The sequence below is a fragment of the Alligator mississippiensis genome, chromosome 9 (assembly GCF_030867095.1).
Source record: "Alligator mississippiensis isolate rAllMis1 chromosome 9, rAllMis1, whole genome shotgun sequence".
Classification (NCBI taxonomy): Eukaryota; Metazoa; Chordata; order Crocodylia; family Alligatoridae; genus Alligator; species Alligator mississippiensis.
Genome location: NC_081832.1, coordinates 1647202 through 1670651, shown reverse-complemented (window position 1 = coordinate 1670651; position 23450 = coordinate 1647202). Strand labels below are relative to the sequence as shown.

The following is a 23450-nucleotide window of genomic DNA, read 5'->3' as shown; positions in this document are numbered from 1 at the left end:
GGGGCAGGGTGGTGGGGGCAGTGACCGACCCCCAGACCTTCCCAAGGAGCCGGGTGCTCTTGGTCACACGCTGTGACCTCACCTGACTCTCCAGCTGCCAGCAGCTCAGCCCTTTGGTGCCCCTCGAAAGGCCTGGGCATGTGGTTACAAACTTTGCTCTCCTCTCCAGCCTCTTGCCTGCTGGCAGGCTGCACGCCAGGAGGTGGCGACTCTGGCAAGCCTCTGCCTGCATGCTCTGCCCTGTGCTCAGGCACAGCCCAGCCCTCCTGCCCTGCCCAGGCTGCGCACTTGGCACTCACCTGTGCAGTGTGGCTTGGGGTGGGAGCAGGGGAGTGTGTTGCATCCCTGCCTCAGTTTCCCCAGTAGCTGTGAAGAGGCACTGATGTGTGGGGTGGGGCTGGGGGCTGTTCGCTGCAAGAAGCACAGCAGGAGACATGGCTCCAACAACAGAGTTTATTAGTGGACTGCACCTCCACCTGCAGGTCACAGCACATCAGACGCTGCCGTGTGCCGCAGGGGCTGCTTCCAGCCAACGGCCTGCGCGGGGAGGGGCTGGGGTGGGGGGCTGCGAGCCGATCGTGCAGGGGCACTGCTTAGTGTCTGGGGCGCCCAGCCCCGATCCGGGGGGGGCCGGCGCCAGCCCACTGCGCGCAGAGGGGTCACGAGGGAGCACGGCCAACACACATAAATACAGACACACCGTTAACAAAAATAGTCTCAGCATCTTCACACATGAATAAAACTACTCTGGGCTATGTACAGCGGCGCGGCGTGGCTGGGCATGGAGCCGGGTGCCCGCCAGCCGCGGGGCTGCGTCCTCAGACAGCTGCACGGGGAACTCATGCCCCCGGCCAGGGCTGGGACTATCCCTTGCCCAAGGGGGATAACTGGTGCTGCAAGCTTCTCACTCCCACACCTGCCCCAGGAGCTGCCAGAGCAGCTGGCCCGTGTGGGGAGCACAGTGGGCTGGGGGTGCTGGTGGAGGGCTGGGGGGAGAAGGGCAGGCAGGAGCTCTCCCAAAAGGTGCAGCCATGCTGAAAATGAGGCCGACGAGCACCCCCAGCTCTGAAGCTGCAGCCTGCCTGAGAGATTCACCCTCCCCACTCCCAGCCCTGCCCCAGGCGTGTGCGCCCTGGGACCAAGTCTTGGAGCTCACCTGAGAAACCTCAAGCAATGTTTCCAGCAGCCCCCTGCCCCCTTTTTCCCCCACCCCCACCTCCAGGGCCACCTTGCTGCTGCTCAGCTCACCCTGCGCGCACACATGCACACACGCACACACACACACTCTCTCTGGGCCTTAGCCACAGCCGTGCGGCAGCTGCCAGGCTCCCCGGTTTCCTGAGACATTTATCTCCCGCCTCCCACTGGGCCCAGGGAGGGGAATGCTGTCAGGCTTGCCCCTTGGGGGTACCCCCCAGCCCAGCACTCCTGCAGGGGCAGGGCAGGCAGATGAGAGGGTGTGCTGCTCCCCGAGTGCAGCCCTGTTTATTTCTGCGCTTGCTGGAAGGGGCTTGGGAAGCCGCCACCTGGGCCCCTGGGGGAGCTGTGCCAGCAGACGTGAGCCTAGGTAAACACCTCCCTGGTGCGGCTGCTGGCACTGTGTTTTTCCTCTGCCCAGATCTTCCTGCCTTTGCAGCATTTTCAGCTCCTGTCTGCCCTGCCTGGGGCAGGAGCACTAGCCCCTTTCCATGCCCTGGCCCAAGTGCCTGGAGGGTCTCTGCAGCATGCGCACAGCTGCTAATAGCAGAGCAAAGCAGGTTACCTGCTGGGGGCTGGAGACGGTCGGAGCAGCAGTGGATGCAGGGAAGGTGCCACCGCAGCCAGCCACTTTCAGAGGGGGAGAGCAGGGAGGTAGGACCAGGCCCTGTCACAAGACTCAGAGTAGGGCCTGGCCCTGCCCCTTGGAGACAGGGAGCCAGCAGCAGGGAGAGCAGGCTGGGGTGTGGAGAGCGGTCCCCATGGCAGAGGGAACAACCATGCACTGACTCTGTGCTGCCCTGACCCCTTCTGACTGGTGCCAGGCATGGTCCCACTCCCAGGCAATAGTTGCCTTACAGGGGCCCTGGGAGTGGGTCATTTTGTTAGGCAGACACATGCCTCACTATGTCCCCTGCACTGCCGCCAGCTCAGAGCCCCTTCCAGGGCCACAGGTGGACGGCAAAGGTGGTACCAACCTCCCTAGATTCACAACACATGCACAGGAAGCCTGGAGGGGGGGATGGAAATGGTCCCTGGCTCCTATCCCCACCCACAAGGCTTGGTATTAGTGACAGCTACACACACACACACACACACACACCAACAAGTCTGTTTTTTCTAACAGAAGATACCTCTAAGGATCCTGCGGGGGGGAAAGGGAGGTGTTCCCCTCCATGCTGTGGTTGGAGGTGGGGGGGGGGCCTGGGGCCCCCAGCCCAGAGGCGCACGCTGCATTGGTCTCAGCGGCAGGACAGCGAGCGCCAGGGGCAAGGGGCACCTGGGAATCACGCCTGGATGCTGGGTGGGGTGGGGGTGGGCAGGGGCGCTGCCCCTGGAATGTTCCTGCTGCCATACAGTGTTGTGGGTGCCTGGTCATGGGGGAGGGCGCCCGGGCGGGGAGGGGGCCACGCCGGCTACTTGCGGCTGAGCAGAGAGCCCAGCAGAAGCACGCCGGCCACCGTGGCCCCGGTCAGGAGCCACTTGTTGAAACGCTCTTGGCCCCGCCTGCTCTTGGCTGCAGCGTCATCGCCATAGAGATCCACGAACCGCTCCTGCAATGAGAGAAGAGAGACAGGGTGAGGGGCACGGATGATACCCGGCAGCTAGGCCCGGTCCTCACCGGTGCAGCCTGCCTGTCTGAAGGCAGATGCCCAGTGTTTCTGCAGCCAGTAAAAGCACCAGGTGCTGGGAGTGGGGAGGGCAGAGTGTGTGGTCAGCCTCTGACTTAGCCCTGCAGCTCCACTGCCTCGGAGCAGCTCGTGCTCCCTCCTCCAGCATCATGTGTGCAGGGCAGAGGTGGAGGCACTGCGCAGTCATGAGAGGATCATGTGTCAGAGCAAGGGGCGGGGAGGACAGCCCAGGCAGGGGATGCACCATAGGCCTGGGGGGCCACAGGGGGAAGCTGAGCTGGGCGAAGCCACTGGGGACCAGAGCCCAGAGGCACACGTGGAACTAGGACTGCACCGGTGCCTCCTGTCACCCCAGGCCCCTTCCTCCCAAAGCCCAACCCTGGCAGGACACTGATACTTTGGACCTGCTCAGAGCAGCACCCTGCCTGCCATGTTGTTCAGGGCAGCTAGATGTTCTGGGACACAAAGATCTTGGTTTCAGGGTGCAAGGCCAACGTGGGTCACAGCCAGGACTGCAGCCACTGGCCCAGCCTAGCCTCTGCCAGCCCTGCACTTCCTGCTTCCCAAAGTCACCGCACCTGCTTGAACCTTGAAGCCCACACAGGTTGAAACCAGGCCAGTGCAGAGGCAGCTGCTGACCAACTGTGCCCACGGCAGAGAATAGGGCCCACCAGAGCCAGCCTGCCACTCTGGCCATACCCCCAGGTCAGATTCCTCCTGTAGCACCGGCACCAGGACACTGCATTCTCTCTGCCACCCCAGCGCTGAGAGCAGATACCTCCCACCTGCAGAACCCCCTGCGTCTGCCTCTCCAGGAGCAGCTGAAAGCCTTCCCCATCCTGACACCGAGCACAGGCTGCCTGGGATGCCCTACAGCTTATGGAAGGCTGCCCCAAGCCGGGAAGGTACAGAGCTAGCCCCGGGGCTGCGGGGGGCCAGCTGCCCTGCCTTGGCCTGCCCGCAGCACAGAGTGGGCACTGCAGTGGCTACTGCAGGCTGAGTCTGAAGACACCCCTGCTCCTTCCTGGGAGCAGCTCTGCCTGGCCAGGGAGTTGGCCCTCCATCAAGCCAGTCTCAGGTCACCCAGCAAGCAGAGCTGTGCTCTGAGAAGCCGCGGTGGGATGCCCCACATCTGGACAATGCTCCTCGAGGGGGCATGAAAGCCTTTCTAGAGCAGGGCAGTTGGCACCCAGGTGCCCAGATTACATGGAGACACCAGTGCTTCCAACTCCCAGGATGCTGGCTGCCATGGTCTCCTGCTTCACCTGTAGCAGGTTGGGGTGTTACGTCTGTGTCATGTTAGGGTTGACGGTTATGTAGAGTTTAGATTATAGATTGGATAGGATGGTTTGGACAGGGCTGATTCTGCCTCAGGCAGGAGGTTGGACTAGATGACCGCTGAGGGTCTCTCCCGCCCCGCTTCTCTACGACACACCTCTGTGATGCTCCAGCCTGGGACCACACAAGTCCCTGGGCCACTCTCTGACCAGAGGCCCAAGCTGGCTGCACCCCTGGGCAGCAGAGACTGCATGCCACTCCAGCAAGCTCCCAGCACGGGGAACTGCACCCTATGGACTCAAGCCAGTCCCCTGGGCCACCTGACATGGAGCCCTCAGCAGGAAAAACCTGTGAATTTTGGAGCAGCAGTGGGGAGTGGCGATAAAACCCTACCGCGAGGCAAGTTACGCCTCAAAGACCTTGGAGCTGGCCGGTTCCGCTCCAGCCCGGAGCCACAACAATCCTGCTGCCAGCGGGACACAGGATCCAAGGTCAGCAGGCAGCCAGGCTCCACAGCACAGAACTTTACCCTGAGGAGGCAGCGCCACGTTATCAGTGATTGAGCGCTCCCGCTTTCTTCTTGCCGCCATGCTGCGGCCTCAGGAAGGGCCGGCCGGAGACCAGGGCGAACCACAGCTCGGCGGTGTTTTCTTTGAGTCTGGCTGGGCTGGTGGGCGGCAGCGGCCCAGAACATGCGGCGCAGAGGGAGGGTGAGCAGAGGGGCTCAGCGAACAGGAACTGGGACAATAACAAGCAGCAAGAGTAACCTGGCCTGGCCCTGCCCTGCAGGAGGCTGCTTGGGCCCAGACACGTGCTCTCAGAGCAGTCCAGCAGCACCTCTGCTTCCCCAGGGCTTGAGGCCTCTGCTCCTCCCAGGGCCGTGCTGTGCTCAGGCCACCCTCCTCCCAGCAGGACAGTTTCCAGAGTCAATAAATCTGGCAGCAGCAGCCGGCCTGGGAAGGCACAGATAAGCGTGCAAGGACCCATGCTGCATGGCTCACGGGAACTGGACAGGCAGCAGCTCGCTGTGCAGGCGGCTCCATCAGGAACCACATCCAGCTCCCGGTAGCATACTGGGGACAAGCTGCAGTGGCGGTTGCCATGGACATCTCCCAAGGGTTTTAGTTCCTAAGTTACAGCTGACTGACAAGTAGCTCAACCAATTCCTTTCAGACCGGCTCCTTCACCAACGTTACATAAGAAGCAGAGGTACCCAAGGGGATGCTCTGGCTCTGGCTGCCCCCCTCCACGCTGCATCAGCACTGGAGGTTTCACAGACAATGCTAAGCTCAGGCCTGCAATACGTGAGTGGTGCCCCCCAGCAAAGCCGCCCGTTTTCTGCAGGGCTCCGTTTGGCCTGGAGCCCCTGGAGCAGACGGGGCCCTCCCAAGCTCCGAGTGCATGGAGGCTGCGTGCGGCCACGTCCCTTGCCTGTCTATGCTCCCTGCTGCAGCTGCCAAGTAGGGACCCCAGTGTCATGGCCTCTCTGAAGGGGCTGCCTGCAGCAGCCTCCAATAAGTGCCCAATTCAAGCCTCCTGACCTCCCAGGGTCTAGCTGCCTGTAAGCATGGGGACTGATGGAGCACGTACAGGTACAGGCAGGGTTGCATAGGCAGCAGGGAGCAAACTCTCCCTTGCACAGACTGGAACAATCTTCCTGGTGCCTCCGGCCTCACAAGCTCCCCTTTGTGCCCTCCAGCAGCTTGCAACCCATGTGCTGAGGAACAGTGCCCTGCCGCACAGAAATACGCTGCAGCCAAAGCATGGCCCCCCCTAGGCAACCGGGTCCCAGCTAACCTCCGCCACGCGCCTCGCCAGCCCAGCCCGCTGATCGTGGCATTACGCAGAAGCACAACGGAGCTGGCATGATAACGCCATCCTTTTAAAGGACCACAGAGGCCGGGCAATTTCATGTCTGGGCTTTGTGGATGGGTCGCACCTACCATTATTGTGAGGGATGGATCATGTACACACACGCACCCCCACTCCTCCTCCGGAAAAGTGTAGTTCCCATGTCCTGTCTGCATGCAGGTGAGAGGGGAGGGACCACGTGACGCATTTGTGATCACAGAGCCACACGCAGCACTGCCTTTGCTGTTGGCAACCTGCCCAGCTGGCACACAGGGATTTCAGCAGCGCTGCAGCCCCCATGGCAGAGGGCAGGTACATCTCCCCCTGATCCTGCTCCCAAGCCTGAGGAGTTTAAACGCTGAGCAGGTCAGCCTCCCGTTACAGAGAAGAAGGGGGTGAGCAAGCAGCCTCCATGCATGGGGCCATGGGAACAGCAAGCATTTTACTGTGGGATCAGGAAGCATGTTCCCGATCTCAGGAGCTCGCTCTGCTGACAAAGCCCAATGGGCAGAACGCCCACAAAGGGCAAGCTGTTGCATGCCCAGCATGGGTAGGGGGTCACCAGAGAACCAACTCCAGCCTCCCGAGAGAGCCCCTGAAAGGGGAGGTGGTTCAGGCACTGACAACTGGAGTGTCAGCCTTGGCTGCAAGGCCAGTCCCATGGACACCCTGTGCCTTTGAGCCACGGCCATTTCCTCTGACGCAAGCTGCAGCCTGCACCCCCCGCCATGCCGGGCTGCCAGTGAATACACGGCTCCGGAAGATGGTTTGCTCCATCCCCAGGGAGGGGACCGGGGACGTGAACGTGAGATCCCCAACAAAGAGCCGCGTGTGATGCAGCCAAGCCCCCCTGGGGTGTGTGTCTAAAGGGTCCCTCCAGTTCGCCAAGATGCCCAAAGCAACACGGTTTGGTGCAAAGGGCACAAGGTCACTGCAGCCTTGCGGACCGCCATCTCTCCACACAGAGCGGCTCCTTTCTCAGCCGCCTCCCAGGGACAGCAGGGAAAAGAAAGCTGAGACAAAGGCTGCTGTCTCTGGCTGCTTTCCATGGCGCAGCTAGGTCAGGTGCAGCTACAGACCCCTCTCCTGCCCCTCCCCCTGCCGCCACGGTCTCCGCTTCCTCTCGGCAAGATCCTGTCCTTTGTTCTTAATGGGACCGACAGCTCAGCATGTGCACACATGTGTGCATGCATGCACGCACATGTGTGTGCATTTGCATGTGCATGCTGGCAAATGCATGCAGCGGGGGAGAGAACCGTGGAGAGTCTCTCACTGAGTCCCTTCTGAAGAAGGCCAAGGCCCTTGTGCCCAGTCCATGCACCCCAACACCCACTTGCCCTGCCCGGTGAATGGGGCTCCCAGGAAGGGGAGTGCTGGGTGAGGCATGACAGGAGCTGTCTTTCCCACAGTGAGCTCCATGCACAGTCTTATCCAGCCCCAGGAACCAACACTAGCTATTTTAAGAAGGAGACTGGGAGATATCAAGACCTGCTGGGCACAGGGAAGCTTAAGGCTCCTTTGCCCAAGCCTTGGGGCTGTCTGGGGAGCTGGGGAAGGTCAGCCAGCATAAAGCAAGGTCCCTGCCAGAGCAGCCAGGCAGAGAGCCAGGAGGCTGGGCAGGTCGCCTGGCCCTCATGCCCGCATGCTGGACCTGCCTGTGAGCCAGTGGACAGGAAGAATTCTGTGACGTGTTTTTGGGGGCTGTTTCTCAGAAATGGAAGTGCTGTAGAGTAAGAGATAACGAGGCAGCTGGCGAGGTCCAGATCTATCAGACAAAGCAGGTGGTGGCACAAAAGGGGCCAGGAGCCCTCTCCCTTCCTCCAGGACCAGGGGGCATGCTGTGATGGGTCGTGAGCAGGGCCCTGGAGTTTCCCACCCAGTTGATGCCCCTCTCCTCCCGAGGGACTGTGCCCATGAGGGTCAGTGAGGTTTGTGACAACCTCCCTCGATGGGCCTGTGCCCTGCCCGGCATGCCCAACACTTAACAAGCCTAGAGGGGAGAAGGGCAGAAGGCAGACTGGGGAGTTAGCTCAGGACTGGAGACGAAGGCTGGGCAGGCCAGGGCTGGCTCCTGTGCTACCCAGAGGTCCTGCTTCCTTTGTACCTGAAACCCAGCACCCCGGGGGTCGGCTTGGACCGCCCCAGCCCAGTGTTCTGGATCTTGGACTTGTCCAGACACGTCCAAACGCTTCTGGCCTCTCCCTGTCACCTTGACCGGGGAGGAAATGTTTGGCATTCCTGAGTTACTCACGTGATGACTACGATAGCAACAGCACGGTGATGCCTCAGCCGCCCCCTCCACCGACTCACTGGCCCTTGCTGCCCTGGCACAGCTCGTTCTACCACCGGTGTCACGGCCCCTTCCCCTCAGCTTGCCAACAAGCTTGAAGGGCAAACGTAGCTCAGTGCCCACGGTGAAGTCGTGCTGCTCTACAGGCAAACCCCAGTTCCATATGCAGCGTAGGAGTCAGGGCCCACCCACCCACCCAAAGCTCATCTTGTTTTCATGCTTTCTCCTCCCTCCTGCTGCCGTGCTGTATGGAGACATAGCACCCGGACAGAACCCTCTCTGCAGTGGCTCCCAGGCTAGCGTCCACCTGGATCACGTGGGACAAAGACCAAAGGGACCTTGTCCCCCTTGAAGGGCTGAGGGCACAGTGACAGCCCACATAAGCAACAGCCAACTTAACACGTTAAGCAGAGATGCGAACGATGCCATTACCAATGCTTTACCCAGCAGGGAAGGTCCCCACCTCTGGGGGAGATGAAGCAGCTACACATGGCTCAGCAACTGTGCGGGCCTGCTTTGGAAACAAAATAATGGAGAGTGCACCCGGCTGGCAGTGCTGGGGAAGCCCTGAGGGGTGAGCTAGGCTGCTCAGAGCTGACATTTGGTTGGAGAGGAGACAAGGGGACCTGGGCAGTCAGTGCACCATCTTGGGCTCGGGTCAGTGCCAAACCATCTGGAACCGAGGCTGGAGGTGTGGGCAGGGGCACCCAGGAAGGACCAGGCCCCTCCAGGGCAAAGGGAGCTAACCGTAGTCTCTTGCTGAGCCCATGGCTGAGTGTTTAGGGAGGCAGGATCCAGTGAGTGGTGCTGAGCACGGGGACAGGTGAGGGGAGCAGATGGAGTGGATTAATCATCTCCACCTGGCAGCAATAGGGCTGAGCCAGGATGAGGAAGGAGGAGGGTGGTTAACAGGGAAAGGGAGGGGCTTGGAGAGTCAGAGCTTCCTTCCTGGGGAGAAGCCACTGGAGATCCTGGGACCAGCCTAGAGAACAGTGCGGCAGGGCACTGCCCCCCCCACCCCAGCAGGAGGGGAGGGAGCAGAGTTCAGAAAGAAGGCAAAGGCCTTCTGCACAGCTGGTTCCAGGCTGAGAAAGCAGGCGGAGAGCAGCCCCCCCACTCCCTGCAGCCGGATCCAGCCTGCCTGCAAGGAGCCATTTGAAGGGAGAGAGGGTCTTCCTTGTCCTCCCCTGGGAAGGAGCTCACGAGCCTTCCCAGAAATGCCCAGCCCAGCACACAAGGCTTCTAGTTACAGCCTGGGAGCACGTCCCGCATGTCGGCTGCTCCCCCGCCCTCCTGTGACATGGGCCACTGATCTTCAGAGGGGGAAACGGAGACACAGGACAGTGAATGACCTGCCCAGGATCACATGGGAAGTCAGTGGCAGGGCTGCAAATAGAGCCCAGGGCTACTGCTCCTGCCACAGATGCCTTAGCCACAGGATGACAGCCCCTTTAAGCAAGGCTCTCTGCATTTGCCTTAGACCTTTAACCAGCACCTATGGAGCCCCTGTGGGCTGCCAGCTCTCCACATGGGCCTGGCATGTGCCAGCCTGCAGCAGCCAGCAGGGAAAGGCAGCTGGGAGCTTCCAGAAGAGCTGAAAACAGGAGTATTCCCGTGGCTGCTGCTCAGATCCTGTAAACATGGCTCGACGGGTCCCTACATGGCTGCCAGAGCCCCAGGGACACCCAGGAGGTGTCCCCTGCCCGTCTCTCTCCAGCACGGGACCAGACGGCAGACTGCAAACCACGCTGGCCCTGGTATGGCTTTGTGGGTACTCCGGGGCCAAGGGGAGCCCAGCCACAATGGCTGTGTGTTGCCATAGCAGTTGCTGGGATAAAGCGCTCCCCTTGCTGTCCAGACAATGCACTACCCTGGCCCCTGTACCCGGGGTCAGCAGGTTTGGCCTGGGGAAGACAGGCCTCCCCTCCCCCAAGCTGCTCACTGCAGAAGGCCCCTCATGGCTCTGCTGGCTGCCGGGATTAGTGGGGGACACACCAGCAGGCTCTGCAGGTGCAAGTGCTTCAGGGACTCGGCTTTAACTGTTATGCAAATGCTTGACCTACATGGCAGCAGCTGGCTCATTTCAATTACAATGGCAGCGAACACTGGGCTCCTTCCTGAAGCAGCCCCCAGCCAATCCCCACTGCTCAGCAGTTGCTGTTGGAAGAGACAGACTTGAGGCCTGGAGAGAAGCAAGGGAACAGCAAGCAATGGAAGGACTTATGTGCACACAAACTAACCCAGTGAGCCGGGTGCCAGGGGCCCTTGTTGGCACCAGGACTCCAGAGAGGCTGGGGATGGATGTGGAAGGGCACAGCTGGGTCCTTTCTAGCCAGAAGCAAGCCTTTGCTGGCACCCTGCACCCACACTTGTCTCCTCCCCAGCCACATGGCACCTACAGCAACCCCACTGCTCTGGAGAAGACAAGCCCTGCCCCAGCTCAGCCCAGCCCCAGACTCAGGGCACACACATGGGTGTGGAAAGCCAAGTCTCACTGGCACACTCTGCGTCAGGAGGGCTCCGATCAGCTGACACATCCATGCACAGCAAAGCAAGGGCCCCATGAATGACTAATCCTCTTGCATTTGCTTTCATCAGGGTTACTCTGGAACAAATTGGGCCAAGGTTCCAGTGCCCAGTGCAGCGTCACGGCTGCACTGGCGCGGGGAGCGGAGGCAGAGAGCCGTAAGCCTGAGGCGCCCGGAGGAACACGTCTCACTTGAGCCGGATCCACGCAGGGGATTAGCACCTGCTGGGAATGGGACTGCACTCCCAGGGACTATCCCCTTTAATGCCCCGTGGAAAGCAGGCTCTGGGCAGGTTTCCCCTGCCCCCCAGACAGATGGTGCTTGAGTCCTAGCTGGCTGCCTCTCTCCAGCGTGAGGGGCATGAGCTGGGGGCAGTGGGAAGATACCCAGCTGAGTTTCACAGCTCTCCAAAGTCCTCAGACCTGCTCAGGCCCTGCCAGTGTGCAGCCAGCGACGGGTGTATAAGCAACGCCTCTGAGGGCACGATCATGCCCCCAGTGAGTGGGAAACTGAGCTCACTTCCCACCTCGCCACATCCTTCTCCCAACATTACAGAACTTCCTGTGCAATCGTGTGGGCCTTGTGCAACTGGGTGCAGAGGAAAGGAGGAGGTGTTTTCTTCGGAGACTGTATGTGCAGGGGCACACGTTCTGGGTCCTGCACCAGGAGCCCAGCACCCAACTCCGTGTACCCAGCCAGGCCTCCAGGCCTTGGGGCCATGCCTGCGGGGCCTCCCTTGGACACCAAGCCCTGCCAGAACTGCAGAAGCCTCCTGAACAAGGCTCGGAACCAAAGCCTGCTCCCCGAGACACACCTGCCAGTGGGAAAGGGCTGGTTTTAGAATAGACAAGCCAAGACCCAGGTCCCTGCCCTGCACTCCCCCTCCTGCCCCAGAAGAGCCGGAAAGGTCTCTGATTTCAGATACTGGTGTCCCTTCTCACTGCAGCCCGGCGGAGGGGGGAGGACTGCAGCAGTGCAGGGAGATGTGCTCACTTTCAGTTCCTGTTAATCCAAAAGAACTCTTAAATGATTCAGCCCATGAAGTCACTCAGAGCCAAATGCCTCCTGACTTCCAGGGGGAGGGAGCAGAGCTGAAAGCTGGGAGCTGGTCCAGCAGCAGGGGGAGGTGGGTGTTAGAGGTCCCTGCCACAAGACAGGCTGCCCCCATGCTGCTCTCAGGTACCTGCCTGAGGGGGATGAGGTTGTGCCCAACATGCTGGCAGGCTGCATTGCTGCAGGGGGGAAGCACAGCCAGGTGCTTACTGGGACCACAGGGTTAACACCAGCTGCCCTCACACAGAGTTTGGCCTGAGGGCTCTTGATGTAGGCACCCAGCCCCCTCTTGGGCCCAGGCAGACCAGCCAGCACAGCCACTTGCCCTGCAACATACCCCTGCCTCCAGTTCCATAAAGCCTCACCACAGCACTATGCCAATAAAGGCCCTGGCCTTATCCCAGCCAGATCAGTGGCAAAACTCCCAGGATCTGTGAGTGGACCAAGATCACTCCCGAAATCCATGCACCTGCTGCCCCACTGCTCTCTGCACTGCTGTCCAAGCATGCAATGGTTGACGCTGTGGTGGGAGCAGCCCTTGTCACAGGTGTCAAGAGTCTCCCCACCTTCTCTCAGTCTAAGGCAGAGCCCAGAGCCCTGGGGCGGGAAGAGAGAGCTTTCGTTCTCCAGGCCCCAGGCCTCCAGGTGCAGGGACACCTGTGCTGTCCAACAGACGGTTCTCCACATTTCCTTCTCTACAGCTTATGCATACGGAGCCAGGCTTTGCAGCACCTGCTGCTTTGTCCCAGGCAGGGCACTTCACAACCCCAGCGCAACCCAGGCCCAAGCCACAGTCTTGTTTCAGAAGTGCTGGTCTCTCGTGGGACTCGTGCGTGCGACAGAGCATTGCAGCTTGCCGGGTCTGGGCACCAGCTCCAAGCCTCTGCCTCGAGCTTTCAGGGCATTGGAGGGTCAAGAGAAACCAGCTGCCTTCTGTTCGATGCTTGAGCTGCACTGTGAACGTCATCACTCAAGCCTAGGAGTTATGGCTGTGTGTAGGAGGGGGAAGGTGTCTCACCCACCATGGCTCGCAACAGCCGAGCCAGCGGTGGGCTGGGCTACCTGCCTCTCTGTGACAGCCTTCATCGCAAGGGCTGAGAAGCCCTAAGCAGGGTGTGCGGATGCCAGGGGCTGGCTACTACCGTATCCTAAATCAGCCTCTACCTCACCAGAGAGGAGGCAATATGGTCCTTTCTACAGCACCCCGGTGGGAACCAGAGATCCTCCTCCCACCCCAGCCTGCTTCCCAGGCACATGCTGTTGCCCAAAGGGGGAGAACTACCGCTCTCCCACTGGAGGAGGCACTTGGCTGTGAGTCCAGAGAACACTGAGGGCAAGAGTTTCACTCCCACCTTTATTCAACTCCTTTTTCAGGTACAGAATAGCCCAAGACAACCCCACGCCAAGCTGCGGACAAACCAACCCCATGGCTGCGCATCCAGCCCTGCTTAAGAGCTCTGGGAGCAGCTCCCAATTCCGTCCGCTTGCCCTCCCCCCAGCCCCAGAGGCAGCAGCAGCGCAAAGGGCATCTGGTTCCCAATTAAAGGGATCCTAAGAGACGGCGCAGGGCCAGTACACGTGAGCACGCGCCCGGGAGAAAACACGTGCGGATGCAGCTAGGCTGGCTGCGCAGAGGAGCTGGGCTGGGCGTTTCCGTCTGGAGGCAGCCCTTCCCACCCCACGCAGCTCCTGTGTGGTCACTCCCTGCCTCTGTCTAAAATCAACATGGGGATAAAAAGAAAGGGAAAGACCTAAAAACAAAAGCCTGGGCACACAGCTCTGAGCACCATAACTAGGTCACCCGGCTCCCTGGCTAGCTAGCTGAGGAAGCAGGAGCCCAGTCTCACAAGCCTCCTGGGTTCAAAACTGCCATGCTTCTCTTCAAGTGCTCCCCTACTGAAACCCACACCTGCTGCCCCGTAGACCCAGCTGGAGCCATCTGCTAACGGTTCTGCCCTCCATGTGGCTCTCTGCACCCTCACCCAGCTTGAACCGTTTTGCTTGTGTGGCAAAGTGTAACCTTATCCCCACACCTGAATGCTGCAACCATGAACGACACCCCAGAGGGTAGAAGTGATGCATCCCTGTGTCCCCCTCTGCATGCAGCTGAAGGCCAAGATCATGGAGCACAGATGGCTCGGGCAGGCTCAGCAGCAAGGTCTGTGGGTCCCCTCCGCAGGACAGGCAGTGACGAAGTGCCCGCTGGGTCACGGGAAGGCTCAGACACAAGAATGCGAGCTACGTCAAACCAGAAGGCCCTGAACACCACCCTACTCAGGGCACTGGCACCGAGGGACTGAGCGTACCTCCCACTCTCCTCTCCGTGTTAATCTTGACTACTCACTCAGAGCAATGAGCACCCAAGGGTAAGTTCTCTGGTAGGGGGCAGGGGAAGAGGGCAGCACAGTGCTCTCCTACCTCTCCAACACCCTGCCCCCCAGCTGACATTTGTGACATGAGTGCTGCAACACTGCACCATGCCCATAAGATGCCAAGAGCAAGCAGAGCCCGCACAGCCATGCAGGCTCACAAAGTATCACTGAGGTGAGGAGAGACCTCTGCCGCTGCTGTCTCAGCGGTAACCAGCAGCGCTTTCCTTGGCTTACCCCAGGTTTGGTATGTTTGTAGGCTGAGCTCCTGCCCTGGGCCCCTCAGCCCCATTGCTCCTGGGACCAGTTCAGCAGCACTATTGCTAGGGAGCTAGGTACCGGAGCGGTGGTCCTGGTTCCTGCTGAGAACTCTGTACTAACAGCTTCCTACCCAACTATTTAGGGGGAAAATATTGACGGAAGCAGTGAAAGCAAAGACCCCAGAATCTCCCCTCACTGCGCAGCCTCCATCACGCTCAGCCCCAGGCCGACTCTAATTATATAAGGGAGGTTTACGCAGTCCTCGCCATCCAGCCAGGGACCCAGAAATGAAGTGCAGCCGTGCATGCCAGATGCACACACATGGCAGCCATGTCCACAGTGCCAACAAGAGCTCCGCACTCCCACCTCCATGTCCGGCAGGGTCAGCGCCCACATCCCCACAGCAGAAACCTGCAGGCTCCTCTCAGACTCCAAACAGAAGTGAGAAATTGGGGTGGAGGGGGGGCTCAAATGAATGAGGGAGGCTGACAATCAGAAGCAGTCAGGACACTTCGCTCTCTGAATCCTAGAATCTCTGGGCGCTTTACGAGCGCAGAGTCTCCCACCCTCCGTGGAGGGGCAGGGGAACATTCTCCACTTTTACTACTGAAAGCCATGGGCTTGGGGGACTACCCCAAGTCAGTCAGTGACAGGCTGTGCAGATCAAAAGTTCTGCATTCCAGATGCCTGCTCTAACCGCAACTCTTAGAGAAATGTCATCAAATTATGCAACACAGACATGCACATAGGAAGAGAGAGGGCCCCAAAGAGAGGAAGGGCGAACACAGCAGTGCTGAAAAGACTCCTTTCCATCTTTCACTTTCTAGTCGGCAGGAATGCTGCTGCTGGGCTGGGACAGGAAGCAGCATGGAAGTCATTCCAATGGCATTTCCTGAAGAGCTCTACAGAAAAACCTCCCAGTTCCGAATCAGCTTGAGCCACTGCTGAGCAGGGCCTGCAGCCGATCCCAGCTTCCAGGCTACAGCAACCGGGTGCTAGCCAGCCCATTTCCCCAGCCAGCTCTGAGTGAGTTTTCCTAAGGAAATGGATCTTCATGCAGGGAGTTCCTGGATCTTGTCCTGCTGATCCATCAAGCAAGGCTGTGAGCCTGGAGAGGAGGACTTGCCAGGGCTCCGACAAGGAAAGAAGGGAACTGCCTGATGCCTGGAACAGTAGTTATGCCTCACAAGAAGGCAAGGCCTAGGTCTTTCCCCTGCCCCCCCAATGGTAAGCAGAGAAGAGGCACAGGGCAGGTTCTCAGGCAGAAGTAAGAGAAGAGCCAAGCACCGCTGCCTGGGAACAGAGCCCTAGCTTTAGATCCCAATCCCCATCAGATTTATGAAAGGTCAGAGCCCAGCAAATGTCCTGCAGTTACCACGGTGCATACCTGGGGGTGCAGCTCTCAAGGCCTGGACCACTGGGGGGTTACAGGTGCCACAGCACTTGTTCAGATGTGTACAGGTGCTAAACCCACAGCCTCAGCACCTCTCAGCTTTGCTGATCTGGGTTTCCTAGCAGGTTCACATAGACACTGCTCCTCTACCTTGGAGGCAACACTGCTCATCACCATATCCAAGTGCCTGCTCTTCCTTACATGCCTCAGAACAGTGGTCCTCAACCTTTTTACACTGAAGATCCCCTCCATAGCTATTGTGAACAGAGTGGCAGGCACTCCACTTGAAACCCTCATCTATATATTGCAGTGTTTACCTCCATGCAGAGGAACCAGGGGGTGGAAGTGGGGGAGCAGTCAGGCAGGGAGAGATAACTGCTTATCTTCTGGCACCTGAAACCTGAGCCTACCCTTATCTACTTATCTCCTCGCACCTCCTGCTGCACCCTTCAGAGGATCTTGAGGTCCCTGGTTGAGAATCTGTGCCTTAGAGCACTCATCCAGTGCTGTCCAGTGCTGCTGCATTCAGCAGTAGCTGCATCACACTCAAGCGAAGCTGCCTCCCCCTGGAAGATGCAATGCATGCTGTAAGCTCTCTGAACCACACCACACCTGCTACAATCACTTGCAATAATAAGAGTTAGCCTCTGAGTGTCACATCACATGACAGAAATCCTGCCAGGTTTGGGTGACCCAAACCCTCCAAGCAGGCTGAGAAAACCCTGACCAGCAAAACTTGCAGAGGCACTAACAGTGGCTAAGGCCCCCTAAGATGGCAGCATATATCCCACAGGACAGGTAGGTTTGGGAGACCATATAATTTGCTTTTCCAGTTAAAGCCAGACTGGTGCCTGCACTCATGTCCGGCACTCAGGCCTGTCAGAAACTACCGCAGAGTCCACCCCTATAGTCACTGCACTGTGAACATTGCAGGGCAAAACTGAAATCCCAGACAGGCTGCTCCCAGCCCCCTTGTGCTGCTGCAGTGGGAGAAGGAGGGAAGACTTTCCTGAAGGGTCAAGAAGCAACACCTCTGGCTCTAGCCCTGACAGCATTCAGAGGGCGAGTTACCAGCTGCATCAGCCTGTCATATGACAAGCATCTGAGTCACTTCCCATCATTCAAAAAAAAAAAAAAAAAAAAAAAATCACAAAATGGGTTCTCTATTCTTGCAGCTTTGGAAGGGTTTTCCCCAGTTTCAGCCACAAGTTCTGGCCTGCAAGGCAGCAAGACCACACAGCGGATTCAGCCTGGCTAGTGCTCAGTGACCACTAATACTTGGGCAAGGTAAGAGGAGGAAGGTGTAACTATGTTCTCCCTGGTCCACCCCTTCCAGTCCAGTCCAGTCTGTCACAATTCCTATCATGGCATCTCCCCCGCTTCCCTCCGGAGTCTGTTCTATTACAGCCTGTGGCTGAAACAGTTCTTTCCAGAGGGTGGTTTGAGCCTCACTACCTATACTAGCTGCCTTTGCTTAGTCGCAAGCCATCCTGGACTATTCTGCCTGCACGGTGCCAACATTTCACAGGTTCTCCGTGACTCCATCCACACAAATCCAAGATGTTAAGGATCCACATGTATGACCAGTTGGGCAGGGTTCGGGGCCCAGGGTACCAAAGGCAGTAGGCGAACCTCCCAGATGATGGTGAATGCAGCCCCATCAGTCAAGCCCACCTCAGGAAAGCAAAGGTTTCTGCCTGACATTGGAGCCCCAGCCCTCTATCTCAGGCACTAAGACAGCCCTTGCACTGGCACAAGCCATGGGAGAGCAGGGACTCCTCGTTTCGGAGGCTACTGCTCTCCTGCCCCCTCAGAGACTTTCCAGGAAGTGAAACACTGAGACGCTCTAGAAAACACCAGTCGTCTGGTACATGCCAGCAGCAGGCTTGCCAGAACTTGCATGCCTCTCCTTGGGACCTGCCTGCCTGCTGCACCTCTCCAAGAGCATTGTTTGAATGGGCGGGGGGAGGGTGGGGGATTGGCCTGCTCAGCCTGGGACCAGTAACCCGGTGTAGGTAGGCCCTGTCGCTGCAGGCAGGCAGGGAGCAAAGGGCCTGTGGCAGAAAGAGGGATGGAAGCTACCAGTTCTCAACACAGCTGGATATGGAGTGAACCGGAGGTGCACCTGTAAACCAAACACAATGAAGTTGCTCTGGAGCCTTTACAACTACCTGTGATACTGGTTCAACATTAGTACTGTTGGTACCAGAATGAAGCAGAGACGCTGGGAGACGCTATTGCTGACAAGGCCAAAAGCCCAATGACAGTCATCAAAAAGCAACCAGTTTGGAGCCTGGTCCCAAACCCCAGCTAAGGGACTCCTAGGGCTGCAACCCACAGCTGGCAGCCTGACACACCTTACAAACAGCCGAAACACTGCTGCCTGTATGACACCATCTGACCAGCTGGCAACTAATGGTACCACCCAGCTAACACAGTCAAACCCACCCCAGGAAGCTAGCAGCACAGAGAAAAGCTGTTTCTCCTGCTGGGAGATGGCTGGAGATCTGAAGAGCAGGAACCAGTGGGTGTGTCAGGCACACAAGAATCCTGCCCCTCGTGCAATCTGCTAAACAAATATTTGCTCCAAACACGGAATCTGTGCTCAGACAAGAAGAAAGAGCCTTAGCAATGATACTAGGTTGGGGGAAAGGGGAGAGGGGGGTGGAGGAAAGGGTATTACATTCCCAACAAGAGGGACCAGTGATTTTCCATCAGTGATTTAATCTAAATCCCCAGGGAGTTCACTTACAAAAAAATCAGACTGCATTATCTCCAGTGTCTCCAGGCTACAACCCAATCCTCACCAGCAGCAGCCACATGGACTCGCAAACCTCTACTCAAGCTCTCGGTTCTAGGACTAATCTCTGGCATTAAGAGCCAAAGCTGGTGGGGGGTATTGCTTGCATGGGGGTTGCAAAGCAGGGAAGAACCCCAGCGCCATCCACAAAACAAGGGGGCTGCTTGTAACTGGAAAAAAATCCAGTCTGTTCAGGCAGCCACGCCCCAGGCAGCGGCCCCAGGACAACCACATTCCAGGCATTCCTGGCCCTGGGTGCTCAGGCTCCCTGCTGCCTCCACCCTGGTGCTGGACCTAACACTGGCTTTCCACAAGCTCCAAGAGGCCCTTCCAAGTCACCTGTGCCACTAGCAGCCAGAATGCGAGGCTGGGCTGAAAGGAACTAGTCCCCATGCTCCCCCAGAGCTTTGGGGAGGGATTAGTGGTTATGGCTACAGAGGTGTTAAGGTGAATGCAGCTTTTCCCCACTGCCACAGGCTCACCAATGTGCAAAGGTGTGATATTCCTCTATTTAAATGCCAGGAGCTGGCGCTGTGTCCTCCCTTCTCGGCAAATACTAATACAGGCAACATCACAGGGACGTGGGAGTAAATAGTGAGCAAGATCATCCGCAGACCATAATACCTCCCCCTGGCAAAATTCCACAGCAAAATCTCACAGGCCTAAGCACTTCCACAACTCAGGCAGCCCAGACGCTACCAGAGCATGTCTCTGGAACACGCAGTAACATTCATACAAGCCTGTGGACAGCACCCTGCGTACACTGCTCAGGATCCAGCGGGCAGCAGCAGGCTGTTTGCACTGACTCTGCACTTCAGTGCTACCTTGCAACGCTCTGCTGATCTAGGGCCAGGCTGCCAGGTAATGCAGAGGCCCACAGGAAGCAGGACAATCTCTAGCACACTTCACTTGCAAATGAAGCAGACCAGGGATTCCCGTTTCCATTGCCTCAGACCTCACCACACCAAACAGTCCAGGCCTAGCACTAAGAGGTCCCAACTGAACAAAGAATTGGCTCAGCCCTGGGCTGGGTCACGGACACTCCAGGTCAGACCTAAGAGATGGGCCTTCTGTTTCAGACAAAGCCTGGATTGTAGGTGCACAAGGCTCTGGGAAACAGGCCTTTGTACAGAATGGCCAAGGAGATAGGCAAGACAGCGGGATGAAAAGGGCCCACCAGAGGGCAAGCCTGGGTAGCATCCCCTTGCTCCACCACAATGGAGTGACCCTTCATAGCAAAGAACACAATGGGAAAGGCCCTGCACCAGTTGTTCCACCCTGGGCACCAGGGACAAGGGCTAGGATGTGCAATGCTGTTAGCAAGGCAGAGGAGAATGGGGAGCTCTCCCTTGGAGAAGGAGCTTCTTACCCAACCGCCGTTCTCCTGGATCCAGGGGTCGAGGTGGTCGGTCAGGTAGGTGGTCATCCACGAGACAATACGTCCAACCAGCACCTGCATTTCCTTGTCGACGCTCTCCACACACAAGGCCCCTCCGAAGGAGAAAAAGGCCACGATGCGCCCCCAGTTCACTCCATCCCGGAACAGTTCATTCACCACCTGCTCGAAGCTCTGGTATGCTGTGCCAGGGGTGATGTGGAGCTGGGATGTGAGGTCACTGAAGGCCCTGCGGTACCTCAGCTCAAACTCGTCTCCCGCCTCCCTTAGCGCCTGCCGCACTTCAGCCGCCGGAACACTCTCCTGGGCTTCCAGGTTGTTCCTGTGTCCAGCAGCCCCATTCACTACGTGGCTGGCAGCGGGATGCCAGGACGGACTCCCGTTCGGGACACTTGCCATGTCCTCCTCTCCTGCAAACTCAGTCCTGGTCTCATCCTGCCCCTCAAGCTGACTCCAGCTGTGTCCTCGCTGTGACAGCTTGTAGGATATAAAGTCAATCACTAATTCCCGGTTGCTGCTCGACATTTTCACACTAGGGAGATTCTCATCGAGTCCATGGTCCAGAACACCAGTGTGCTTACCCAGTCCAGACTCTCCTTTTCTCCAGGATCTGTGCAAGCATCTGACCTCTGAGCAGACAATTAGAGAGCAGGGAAGAAAAAGAGGCAAGAACATATTAGCAATGCAGCATTTTACTTCCACTTGTAGCATTAACAACAGCAGCTTCTTACTGCTCAGAGAAAGCAAGCATCCTTGAAGCTACACCTCAGGCTTCAGGATTTAGTCGCCCAGAAAACTGGCAGCAAAACATCCATTTCAGCAACAACTAGGCTAAGCCCCCTTGGATTTGCTTTACAAACGACTGCAAGTCGCATGCATGCGCAACACATCCCATTCAGCCGCCTTACATGGTCCAGGTACAGCTTGAGAGCTCCTTTGTGATGTAGCTCCACATAGGGTCTAGGGGGTCTACCCCCTCTGCTAAAGGTCTAGGAGGCTCAGTCTCCAGCCTCCAGCTCTGCCTTGTCTCAGGCAAAGCCTCAGAAGGAAAAGCAGCTCTGGCTGAAGTGATCATGCCATGCTGCATGCTGGAAACACGAAAGCACAGCGAGGCCCTGAAGCCCCAGGATCTCACCCTCTGCCTATTCCTCCATTACCTTGATTGAGTGCTGCAGCTCTGCAGCAGAGAAGCAAAAGGCCCTCCCTCCTTCCCTCTCAGCCTCACGCCCCCTCGGTCTCCGCCTCCCATAGAGGATCAAAGCTCTTCCTGAATTTTTTAAAGGGACCAGCACTGGGTGAGGCCTTCAAAATATGTGCTTGTGCTCTATTGACCAACAATGGCACATTAAAAGAACAATGAGGCCCCCTCTTACACCTATCATAAAGCTCTTCCCAACAATGAAGGAGGCTCTGAAACAATAGCAGCTGGCAGCCAGCACAAGGGAGTTTGTTTGAAGCTTAAAGCATCATTTTCCATTTTCCCTTCTGGAAAGGATTAGCCCCGGGTCAAGTTTCACCAGCTCCCAGGTGTGCTGAAGGTACGCAGTTCCTCTGGCCAGACCTCGGGAAGTGTTACAATGGACCCCTTGCATTTCAGTGGGATCCCAGGAGCTACAGGCTCACTCCCCAAACCTCTCCTCTCAAGAACAGTGGCAAAGGAAGGAACACAAAAGAGCTGTAGTGCTCCTAAGAAGTTGGGAAAAACTAGAAGCCTATTAATCTACAGAGTATTACTTACCTACATAGTTAATAGGTCAGTAGGAGGAGGAACATGTACACTCACAGATAAGGAAAGACAAGATCTAACGCCCAGCAGCATTTTGAGGGAAACCCCAGCATTCCAGAGACTTACGCTGGCATAAGAGAGGAGCAGAAATGCCCCTGAGGAAGTGTGTCCTAGATACGTTCTTTTCCCAGTACACCACAGACACTCTCTGTAGTGGAGAAGTGACTTACCCCTAATGTTATTCTAAGCAGTCATTTTTCTGGAACCAGATTATTAACAAACCTTACTGTTTCAGAGCTAAGAGCTCCCTCCCCACAGAGCATGCACTGGACCGGCAGCCTCTGCACTGGCTTTGCCTGCATCTCAGCACTCCTTGTTTACAGGATTGTCCTCACTTCTGTGTTTGCACTGGAAGCAGCTGCTCTCTGCCCCATTTCCACCCCATGCTCAGGCCTGGGGGCAGAGGACACGCCGGGTGGCCCCACCTCGCCCTTTCCGGGTGCACCAGGGACAGACACACAGGCTCTCTGGATTCGTGCTGGGGAAGGAGCATGTGTGTTTCTGTACTCACCCCCAGAGAGGAGCTGCAGGGAGAAAACTCTGGGCTGGGAAATCTCAGCAGGCTGCGCCTCCTGGACCAGCTGCAGAGACACTTCAAATTAGTAATTTGACACAGAGAGCCTACTCCCTTCCCCGCCCCCAAGGCACAAGCCCCGCCCCCACCCTCTCCAAGTCCCTCCCTACTCATCTCTGCTAAAGGGCAGATGTTGGGAGGAACTCAATACATGCCAGCGCTTCTCCCTCTCTAGGGCACCCCTGGAAGGCTCCTCACCGCAGCGCCAGGGTGGCAGATACAAAACTAAGGCTTGCCTTAAAAGACCATGCAGTTGGTTCGGCTATTCGTATAGGGGAATCTTGAGAGATTTTTCGACCTCTGTCAGCCCAGGTGGGATTTCCCAACACCCGCTGAAACCGTGCCAGCTCAGCCTTGCTCTCGCTTCCCCTGCTGGGACGTTCCCACCGGGGACCGAGACGGCGGAGTTTCCCTGGGGCTCTGCGGCGTCCCTCGGGTGCAGGCGGAGACGCGACCTCCAAGGGAGTCGGGCTCCAGTCCGCTCTTCGTGGAGCGACGTTCAGGTGTCCGAAGACGGTGCGAAGCGCCCGCGCTGTGGGGCCCTTTCGCATTGCGCGAGCCGGGGTTTCGCGGCGCCCTCCGCTGCCCACCCAGGAGGGTGAGTCGGGGGTTTCGTGAGCCGCCCGTGGCGCAGACTTGTCCCGGAGCGGAGGCTACGAGGACAGCCCACGGCCGCCACACGCTGGAAGGAGAGGGCACCGTGGCCTGGTGTGGGTGCCCAGGGGGCGCCCCCCCCAGTCTCCATGGCAACCAGCCAGGGGGTCCTGCTGGGGTTGACATCCCCGTTCGCGTGGCTGGGGAACTACTGTGCCCCGCCTCCGCACCAATCCCAGGCAGGGAGGCGGCCGGGGGGGCGGGGACCCGCGGACGGCGCGCTCCCATTGGCTGCCCTCCGTGTCCGTCACGCCGCCCTCACCTGAAAGGCCGTTGAAGGGCCCAGCCCCTACCCCTTCCCTCCCCCGGCGGAAGCGGGCGCTACGGCCGCCCCTCAGGGCCCCGAGCCGCCTCAGCGGCCCCCAGCCGCCGTCTCCATCGCCCGTTCA

The 23450-nt window shown here is 58.3% G+C and overlaps 1 protein-coding gene across 3 annotated transcripts; it reads right to left on the bottom strand.

Annotated features, from left to right (window-relative positions):
- Positions 1 to 439: 439 nt before the first annotated feature.
- On the bottom strand, positions 440 to 23410 carry BCL2L1 (BCL2 like 1). Of its 3 annotated transcripts, XM_006259074.4 has the most exons (4): positions 23324 to 23410; positions 22345 to 22414; positions 20021 to 20676; positions 440 to 2750 (listed from the first exon to the last, which is right to left on the bottom strand). In XM_006259074.4, the coding sequence occupies exons 3-4, from the start codon at positions 20570 to 20572 to the stop codon at positions 2613 to 2615; spliced, it is 690 nt and encodes a 229-aa protein (XP_006259136.1). In that variant the 5' UTR covers positions 20573 to 20676; positions 22345 to 22414; positions 23324 to 23410; the 3' UTR covers positions 440 to 2612. The 3 variants fall into 3 exon arrangements, with proteins under 3 accessions (XP_006259136.1, XP_006259137.1, XP_014452372.1); XM_006259075.4 differs by lacking the exons at positions 22345 to 22414; positions 23324 to 23410 and adding an exon at positions 21205 to 21289; XM_014596886.3 differs by lacking the exons at positions 22345 to 22414; positions 23324 to 23410 and adding an exon at positions 20956 to 21176.
- Between the last annotated feature and the right edge of the window lie 40 nt (positions 23411 to 23450).